The sequence below is a fragment of the Gobio gobio genome (genome assembly GCF_949357685.1).
Source record: "Gobio gobio genome assembly, chromosome: 8".
NCBI lineage: Eukaryota > Metazoa > Chordata > Actinopteri > Cypriniformes > Gobionidae > Gobio > Gobio gobio.
In genome coordinates this window covers 44,403,467-44,414,084 of record NC_137114.1, presented here as the reverse complement: position 1 = coordinate 44,414,084, position 10,618 = coordinate 44,403,467, and the positions used below count along the sequence as shown (strand labels likewise).

The following is a 10,618-nucleotide window of genomic DNA, read 5'->3' as shown; positions in this document are numbered from 1 at the left end:
ACAGTGGGTGCACCTATAAGTCTGTATCCTATTTTTCATATTTTCTGGCGGGTCGTCTTTTCCCGCGCTGTCTGCGGATGTGACGTCACCACCACTGCGAGAGCGAGCAGAAAATGAGAGCAGTTCTGTTTTTTGGCCACAGGTGTCAGTCGCGAGTTTAAATTTCAGAAAAACGCATATAGCCCCTTTAATTATTTTCTTGTCTGGCCAAAATAAATGTTAATCTTGATTTATTCTTTCTGAAATCATTATTTTAGTGGAGTCGCATGCGGAGTAAGTAGGAGATACCGCAAATCTCTCTGTTGGGACAGATCAAACTGAGGACTCCATAGCAGGAGCATCGAGCCAAGCATGAGAGAAAATCAGATTTCTGACTGTCGCTGGTATTATACGTTGCAGCTCTCGTGGCTATTAATCAAATTACACTTTTTGTTATGAGTAAACATGTGGGACTCACTTAAAGTTAAAATATTCACTCTGCAATCCTTTGTAATATCAGAACTGACTAATTGTAAACTTCCATCCATTAGCCCAAAAAACGGATTCTTACGGCTTGGTCAAAAGGAATTCTGCGTGTAAGCCTTTTCAGCATTTCGGTAAAGTTCTCTTAATTTATTGATATCTAATTTCAAATCTGACTCCATGAATAATTTTATCTGACTCCAAATATTCGTTCCACCATGGGACCTGGAGCCGCACAGAGGCTAGTGTCACGATTCACTAGCTCTCACGGACACAACTTAGTCAGTTCTGGTTATGGTCAAGCGCTTTGTATGGGGGAAAAAGAACACAGCCTTCCAGGAGAAGAACTTGCTTCCTACTGTAAGATTTGGTGGAGGGTCCATCATGCTATGGGGCTGAGAGGCAAGGACAGGTACTGGAAACCTTGTCAAAGTGGAGGGTCGCATGGATTCCATCCAGTATCAGCAGATCCTTAAGAACAATGTTCAAGAATCAGTTAAAGGTCCCATGGCATGAAATTTTCATTTTATGAGATATTTCAACATTAATATGAGTTTCCCTAGCCTGAATATTGTCCCCAAGTGGATAGAAATGTTGATCGGTGTAAACCCGAGTTCTGGCTGTCTTTCTCTGCCTTTGAGAAAATGACAGGCCAGACGAGCCAATCCTGAAGACTCCTGGTTTGACGTCCAAGCAGGAACGATTTCCTCCCTTTCCTCCGCCCAGAGAATATGGCACGCCCATGCAAACACTCGAGATCATTAACGTTACTTGTGAACGAGTGAACACTGGCAGTTTCTCAGTGTTTGGATGTACAAATGAAAACAGAAGTCTTTCTTCAGTTCCTTCTGATCTGTGATTTCTTATGTGTAGCTAATTATTTATTATTCGTGCACACGCTGCGGCTTCTCTCTCTCCCGACAGAACGGTGTTTTCGTGTTTTCTATCTTGTGAGTCTGTGTTTTTGTACGTCCTCGTCGCGTCTATCTGTTCTTGAATGTGCATACAGTCGTTTCTGCTCAAAATCAGCAGAGTTGACAGCTAGGCCTTCAACATCCCCGACCCCCAGTACTGCATCTGGCCCACAGCGGAGGCACCAAACGCGGCTTGAGATTAAGCAGAAGGGGGGTAAGCGTGAGCATATCCGGGCTAGCCAGCTTTCCCCACAATAAACTGGATTACATTCGATTACTGCTGTTGTGTCTTTGTTTGCGCTGTGTAGTCAATGCGCGTCACTGACGCTTTTCATATGATTGGAACATATCTATAAATAATGATTTAATCAACACTTACTAACTCGTTCATCTCGCTGTAATGGTAACTTACATTGCATGTGTTACAAAGTTGGTAGAATAATGATGAAGACGGACTCGGCGTGACTGGGACTCGTGTTTATTCAGAACTCTCAGATACAAACACAATAAACCCGCGCTGACTGACAGCGCTCTCATAACTCAGTAGTTACTATAAATAACTTTGTTAGCAATCGCTCCATCTCCGTGATGTCCGGTTCGCGAACGAATCATTCTTTTGAACCGGTTCTTTTTAGTGAACCGAATCAGTTCACCAAATCGGACTGAATCGTTCTAAACGGTTCGCGTCTCGAGTCAGCGCTGATCCATAATTTACTAAAGTTACTAACTTTCTGACATGAGTGACAGCCCCTCCGACTAGAAATAGTCTAATAACCTGAAGTATATTCTAGTAACTACAACAGTTCACTGACTGAAGTGAGACATGCTGAGAGAACTGATGTGAAGTGAACTCAGGTCCATCCGTCTCTCTAGCACAGCCCTGTGCCTCGTAGACCTCGTTAAACCACGCCCCCTCCGCTCATTTAAAATGCAAAGATGTCAGCCAATCACAACAGTGGCCGTTTTTACTGAAGTCTCACAGCAGACACGCCTCTTGAAGCAGGGCATTCAGCCACAGGGCAAACAGCAGTATAGAAAAAATGCCTTTTATTTCTAAATTATGACATTTTATGATGTAAAAATCATACTAACAATATAAGTACACCTCAGGAAACACTATAAAATAATAGAAAAATGCCATGCCATGGGACCTTTAAGAGGTTGAAGTTACGTTGGTGTTGGTTGTTTCAGCAGGACAATGATCCAAAGCATCGTTCCAAATCGACCAAGGAATTCATGCACATACACAGATAGAATGTTCTAGAATGGCGTTCCAGTCCCCAGACTTGAATATCATCAAAAATCTATGGAATGATTTGAAGCGGGCCGTCCACACTCGGAAAGCATCAAACCTGACTGAACTGGAGACATTTTGCAAGGAAAAATGGTCCAAAATACCTGCAGCCAGAATTCAGGGACTTCTCAGTGGCTATAAGAAGCGACTACAGGCTGTTGTTTCAGCAAAAGGGGGCTCTACTAAATATTAATGTGATAATTCCATTGGGGTGCCCATATTTTTGCACCTGCCTATTTTTGTTTTGACTCACATTGTATCGTTTCTGTTGATTCAATAAATGATATTTTAGAACTAAAATGTTACTGTTTAATTTAATTATCAGGGGTGCCCAAACCTTTGCATAAAGCTGTAGTTATAACTCTGAATATATAAATGTAAATCCTGAATACATAGTTATAACTCGGAATATATAAATGTCAATCCTGAATATACTGTATAGTTATAACTCTGAATCAGAGCATGTGAGCTCCACCAACCTGATCTCACAGAATTCCGTGAAATGAACACGGGTCCCTTAACTCAAAATCTGTGACAGTTTCACGGAATCGCCGAAAATTCCGTGATGGGTGTCGGAATTCCGGCGTGTTGACTCAGATTGTTCGAATATTACAATTAAATAATACTTAAATCGATATGTCATCCTCAATAAACCCGTCTCCAGCGTGTTGCCTCCAATCATTTGAATATTGCACTTTAATAATTATTTAATCAACATCATCCTCAATAAACCCGTCTCCAGCATGTTGCCCCCGGTCCCTCGAATATTCTGATCTATTATGACCTCTGAGCTGTAAAGCTTCCAGAATAATAATAATAATAATAATAATACGTTGTTTGTTAATTGGCCAGAGCAGAACTGGCACCCCGACTGAGCCTGGTTTCTCCCAAGGTTTATTTTTCTCCATTAGGTCACCTAATGGGGTTTTGGTTTCCTTGCCACTGTTGCCTCTGGGGGTTTTGGTTTCCTTGCCACTGTTGCCTCTGGCTTGGCGTGCTCAGTTGGGGACACTAAATTTTTCAACTAAACATCGAAATAAATCTAATTAATAAACTAAATTAACCATTTAAACTAAATTACTGATTGAATTATTGATCTAAAGCCAACACTGTCACTGTATGGTAATTGAAATGAACTGATGACATCAGCGTTTTTTTCCAGAATGGCTATACAGCTGAATAAAATTATGCTGCATCCTGTTTAACACATTTCCTGTTTAACACTGTACAGCTGCTTTGAAACAATCTACATTGTTAAAAGCTCTATATAAATAAAGTTGACTTGACTTGACTTGACTTGATTGACTTATATAGGAATCACTTCCGTGGACCCATCATGGAATTTTCAGCGATTCCGTGAAACTGCCACGGATTTTGAGTTAAGGGACCCGTTCATTTCACGGAATTCTGAGAGATCAGGTTGGAGCTCCACTCAATATTCCGCTCTATGCCAGCGCGCTCCACTCAGTCGCTCATGGCCCAAGCACTCAAATCCCGCTCTGACATGAAATCTCAATGTAACGTACTGTACTATAGCCTTTGTTGATTATTTTAAGGCATTGTTGGGGGCATTTACCATTTTGAAGTTGTATGCAAAAGTTGTGTAGCTAAAAAGGGTAGAATGTTTAACCAGCAACAAGTAGCCTACTTTTAAAATATTAATGGAAAAGGTTGAATATTAACATGTGATTATGCTATTATAAAAATTATATTTATAATATAAAAAATTATTTACAAATACATTAAACACCCACGTTGGGTTTCCATGTTGTATGGCGACCACATAATGATGAAAACTTTTGAACAGGATGAAGATGTCCAAAGTTTTCTTATTTTGTTTAAATATATTTTTTTTCATTTAGTACTGCCCTTCAGAAGCAACATAAGATACTTGCATGTTTCCCAGAAGACAAATTAAGTACAATTTACCTTGATTTAAAAATTAATGCATTGTGTTTCCTTCTGGAGCATCAGTGAATGTTTGAACTCTTTTTAATAGTTGTGTTTGATTCCCTCAATTGTCCTTTGTGTGACAAAATAGATCTTAAAATCATACAGTCATTGCTGGAGAGGGTTCAAATATGGAAAAGATGCTGGAAAACTGAAGAATGTTCAGGACCTGGAGGATTTTTCTGAAGAACGTTGGGCAGTTTAACTGCTCGGGACAAACAAGGGACTCAAGAACAACCAGGGAACAACACACAGTATTGAGAATCAAGGGTTCATAAACTTTTGAACAGCAATTTTTTTGTCTTGTGGACTATATGTAAACATTTTTTATGTAAAATATCTTTTTCAGGACAGTACTAAATAAAAAAATAACATGCATTTTGTATGATCTCTCTTATTAAGTTAAAATTATTCACATTTTCACAGATTCTGCAAGCGGTTCACATTCTTTTTCTTACATACAGTATTGACATATTGACAGCATTGTGTTATGTTTTAATTTATTTATCTTTAAGTTATGTTCGGTAAGAGATCATATATACAAATATGTATTTGTAAACATTTTAAGGAACACTTGATACTAATGTAATTAATGTCTAATACAGGTTGGTTTAGCACTTAATTAAAGTCATTTTCTGATTTTCTATGACCTGATCTAAAGTGAGAAATATTTACACTTAATACATTAACAAAGCATAAAACAACATTATCTACCTCTTTACATATGAGCTAATTTAACAATAATAATTTGTTAATTATAGTGACAATGAATGAAGAAATCACTGTTTGTATACCTATTAATACATTTACAATGTAGAGAGTACAATACAGTATAGCCTATTAATTAACTATTACCTAATACGTACTTTATTACTGTATACTTATTATAACTGTTACCAAAAGCCATACTGAAGTATGTTAATGAATGATTTTCAAATCACTGTATGACTTGCACGTGAGTAATGTGACTGTTCATGAATGATTCATCACTCTGTGTTCATCCAAAGAGTTTTGAGTGATTATAACGGTTGCTACACACCTGACGGTACATAAAATAATTTCTCTTTATACAAGTTATGTTGTGTATAACTTTACTTTTAGCCGACACACACAGAAGTGAAGAGAAGATCAGATAATTTTACTGACTTGATCTTTGAATTTCATTAAGCAGAATGAACTAAGCTTTTTTCAAGTTATTTCTTTATATAAGCAAAGATAAAATGTCTTGTACATTTTAAGTAACCAAGTCGACAGAGAATGTGACACAATAACAGCCCTAATCGGTGTAAAATAACCTTGAGGCTGTTTATATGAGCCAAAGGTTAAAAAAACAACTTCAGTGAAACACTCTTGCTCTTTAGTGAAACTGAAGGTAAATAAAGAGCTATAGAGGTAAATGTTAATCTCTGTGGTTAGTCTAAATGTCACATTCAGGTCTATAGAGTGAAAATGTTCGAGAACTGACCTATGCACTCACTTTATCTCTCAACAGTTTACCAAATGTTTGCAATGTAAATTGACTAAACAGATTTGTAAATTATAAACTTACATTCAGGTCTTTATATGTGCTTCATTTCCTCCTGATCATCAGAAGAGAAACAACAGAGCTTCAGATCTGAAAATAAAAGCATCCTTTCCCTCATAATTCAAGCAGTCGCAATGGTAAGTTTCAATTCAATAAGTAAACTTTCCTCTCTACTTTGAAACACTCTAATCTTTCAGATCATCTCCTGTATGAACATAACTCAAGTTTTGTGCTGAAATGAGTAATGTTTTCACGTCAGGCATCATTGAAGTGTGTCGTCGTCCTCTGCCTGCTTCATCTGTGTGTTCAAAGCATTCAGGGCGATGTGAATCCTGCCGTCCTTGCTAGAATGATACAGTATTTTGATAAAAAGTAAGTCTATTTGTATCAACATGTAAAATCAACATATTTCGTTTTTATGCTAAATTTAAATTGTATTAAAATGCATGTACGAAGTGTTAAGTTGATGAATATAAAAAGACACAAGGAAAAGGGTAAAATATATTTCAATATTTCTTAAAAACTGTGATAATGTCTTATGTCTTCCAGCGTCCAGCCAAAGTCTGGTGCTCAGTACGCAATAGCGATCAGTGTCCCACAGGCTCAGTGCACACAAGACGGATCTGATATCCAGACTGTGTTCAGCAAGCAAGACGCAGAGCATGTGAGAAATGTTCTCACTAACAGAGAGAAATGTGTGCTCTGCACACCATCACAAAATGTCATTGCTGCACGGCCAACTGACAAACCAAGGGAACACGCTGAGCATTTTCTGCTCTACCCTTTAGGTGATTCTCCAATGGACAAACTTCTAGCAAAGGCAGAGAAGGATAGCTGTATAGTTTTCTATTCTTACAACTCTCCTTGTGTGACGAGGTGCATTCAGAGGGAAGACAATATTTTGGATGGACTTTCAAACTGGAAGAATATCCGAAAAGAAGCAATGAATGTTTTTGTCTTTGAAAAGATCTGGCAGAAGGACGAATGGAGGAAGGACATGGAAATAGATCTCCTAAAGATTCATGCAGAAGTGCCTCTTTATAGGTGTGACATCAACAATAATGTGATGGAATGTCAGAATTGTGTGGAGGAAAACACTGGGAAGGTGATTCCTTTCTGTCTGCCTAAAAAGAAACCACTACTTTTTTATTACCAGAAAACACTTTTGTCAATGATCAAACGTGTGTGGCGTGTTATTGAATGATTTGCACATCATAACAAGCAAATATTGGGCTATGAAATCAGAATTAATAATTACCAAACATGAATGATTATTCTTGAACAGATGTCTGTGTCTAATAAAATGTAATCATGCGTGTTTCCTTTGTCTATTGGCAGTTTATTAAGTAGACTTTGCAAACATTTCTGCTCATGAGTCATGCTTATCACACACACTTGCACGCACACACACACACACACACATTTTTATAGAAATATTTATATAAGATATATAATAAATATATGAATTTACAATAATTCCAGCATAAATCTAAAAATGTCACATATGTCACACACAATTGAAGGCCTGGTATTAGAGCACGAATGCAATGTGGAATGAACAGGATTACACAAACATGTACCAGCACACACACACACACACACACACAGAAAGGGGTGACTGCAATAAATACATTTTCTGTCAGGATCACTATCGTCAAAGTGATAGACAATTTGCATGTAGTTTAGATTGGCGGTATGGTTCTGTTCTGGGCAAGAACTCCCTGCGCATCCATGCAGCCTAGCATGGATAAGAGCAGGGAGAGCAGTGATAAATCCCCCTTAGGGTAAACAGAACAGAAGCAACGATGTATTGCAGATGACATTAATGTCAATATTAAAATATACAACCTAATTCGGGAATTTAGATTCAGGGGGAAATCAGAATGCCAAATCCTGACTGACGAGTGGAGCAGCTGGGGATGGAGGAGGGTAATTAGCTCCGGAGAACGCAATAGCAGCTGATAAAACTGAAGGAGCTTATATATGAATGCTGTGATAGGCATCGTTTTCCTATAGGTAGACTCGATCAGCTGACAGTCAGCTGATGCAAGCTTGACTAACGTGCCCTGCCAGAAATAACGCTATACGCTGGATTTCTGTCAGGATCACTATCGTCAAAGTGATAGACAATTTGCATATAGTTTAGATTGGCGGTATGGTTCTGTTCTGGGCAAGAACTCCCCGCGCATCCATGCAGCCTAGCATGGATAAGAGCAGGGAGAGCAGTGAACAACGTGGACACCAAAAAGATACAAAAGTTTATTAATACAATATTCAGCAGTGATCATAAAAAACATTAAAATACTAGAGGGCCGGAATCGCATAGACACATAGAAGAAACTGAAACCGAGCAATGAGACGGAGGCTTACCAATGGCAGGTGCACTATTTTTGTGAGCACCAAGCTCTTATATCAAAATCTTACCACCTTGTGCACAGGTCTCATCACACCACATGCACACGCACACGCACACGCACACGCACATCAGGTCAGACACAAAACGCTCTGCACTCTGTGACAAAATCCCACCACCGCACACGAGGGCCTACTAGCAGCCTGCCCTGAAGCCTCGGTTCCTGCAACAAAAGACAAAATTACTCCAAGCAGTTTTCAAAATAAACAATATAAATAATACTGTTTAACCTAGATTAACTGAATAGGTGTAACAAAACATAGTAACACAAAAGAAAAGAAAACACCACCTGTGAGGTTCAAACTCAAAACACACAAAAAAAGAGATAATTACAGCACTTTCACATAAACATACAAATGCCAAACATACAAACAAATTGGAAAACAATTATAACAAAACAGCAAATGAAAACAAATACATGCTGAAGAGCAGGGGCACGTTCAAAGCTCAAACCGGTGCGATTCCGGTTGAACACCATGTTTCCTGGAAACGGTGTGCAACGGTGTGCAACGAGTTTGAGATGTGTTTTCTCTCGTTTGGTGTGTCAAAAATGTCAATCCAATCAGCAGCAACATGTATATAAACCATGCGGTATTAAAGAGACAGCTCGCACAATGGGTCCAAGTAAAGTTGTTTACAAATGTGTCCGCTGCAGCTCAGTATACACAACAATTGAAGATATTAGAAGACAATTGTCGTAAGTTTTATAGTAAAAAAATATATATATATAAAATAAAATAAAAAATTTATATCCAGGGGTTAAAGTGGGCCGGAACGGTCCGGAACTGCGTTCGGGCACCTCGGATAAATGAATAACTAAATAGATCCAGCGGTCGCAGCAGCGCGAGAGCAGCTGGATCATCTCACGCGTAGCGCTGACAAACTCGTTCGCCGCTTTTGCCGCTCTATTGAACTGATAACGAGCCCAAGGCAGTCGCTTTATCCGTTTGAATACAAGCCCAACATCATGTGTACAGTAAAGGCTCTGTGGAGAAACTAGCTGAACCAGACGGAATAGCTCCGAGTCCGACCATGTAAAGTGAAGTATTGAGGTAAACTATACATGGATTTCTCGGCGACGTCATCACTGCTTGCGCACGCACCCGAGAGGCAGAAAGAAGAAACCTCTCGTGTTATAGGTTACTAGCGGCGTGTCTGTAAGTCAAAATGCCAAGGAGTTGCTGCGTGGTTAATTGTACCAACAGAGCCAGTGCTGGGTGCCTGATGTTTAACATACCTAGGGGGAAGCATGCGTTTGCCAAAAAAATATTTTTGTTATTACATGTATCACAGCAACACTGCAAAATTAAAGACAGACAAACAGATCCAACTAAAATCACGTTTTATTGAGTCAGCAGTTATATACAAACAATAAGGAAAGCTTCAATACTTAAGGTTGTTGCAGTAGCGGACCAGCTGAGCGATCTGTCTTTCTGCCTCCAGGATGCGCACGCACCCTGTAATGTTTGTAAACAGGAAACCCGTGTATAGGCTGCCTACACGACTGTAATCATGGCCCCCATAGTCAGCTCACCTGTATTTTTCCAAGGTGTAGCTATATAATAAATGTAAATAATTAATTAATTAAAGGTGAACTATGTAAGATTTTTGCAGTAAAATATCCAAAAACCACAGGTCAATGGCATATATTTTGTTCAGTTGAGTTCTTTGAATATCCCAAATGTTTCCAACTATTTGTAAATCGTGAGAATTTGCTATTTTAACCAAGGAACCGGGACGTGTGAGCTATGCGTTTGAGGGAGTCGCCTGTCGATTGCGTCATATCTGCGCTACCCTCGGTTACCGGTTTAATTTAGCAAAAACGCTGTACTCTCACTGCAGTGTGTCAGTGTCATAGCAGCCGCCGAGCGAACGTCATAACTTACTTTTTAACACACTCAGATATATCTAATACGATAAACAGAGTTGCGTTACCTCATGCTCATGACTGGAAAAGTGGTAGTGGCGCCGGCGACCGTGTCATAACAAAAGTCCCGCCGGCGACTATGCACAACACTTGGTCCTGCTCTGCTTCATATTACAGTAATGTTAATGCTGCA

The 10,618-nt window shown here is 39.1% G+C and overlaps 1 protein-coding gene across 1 annotated transcript; it reads left to right on the top strand.

Moving 5' to 3' along the window:
* Nucleotides 1-756: 756 nt before the first annotated feature.
* Nucleotides 757-7,464, top strand: LOC307130397 (uncharacterized protein; the record flags this gene model as incomplete). Its single annotated transcript, XM_079823359.1, has 3 exons — nt 757-822; nt 6,405-6,517; nt 6,695-7,464. 3 exons carry the CDS (start codon nt 757-759, stop codon nt 7,347-7,349), a joined length of 834 nt encoding a protein of 277 aa, XP_079679485.1. The 3' UTR covers nt 7,350-7,464.
* Nucleotides 7,465-10,618: the final 3,154 nt, after the last annotated feature.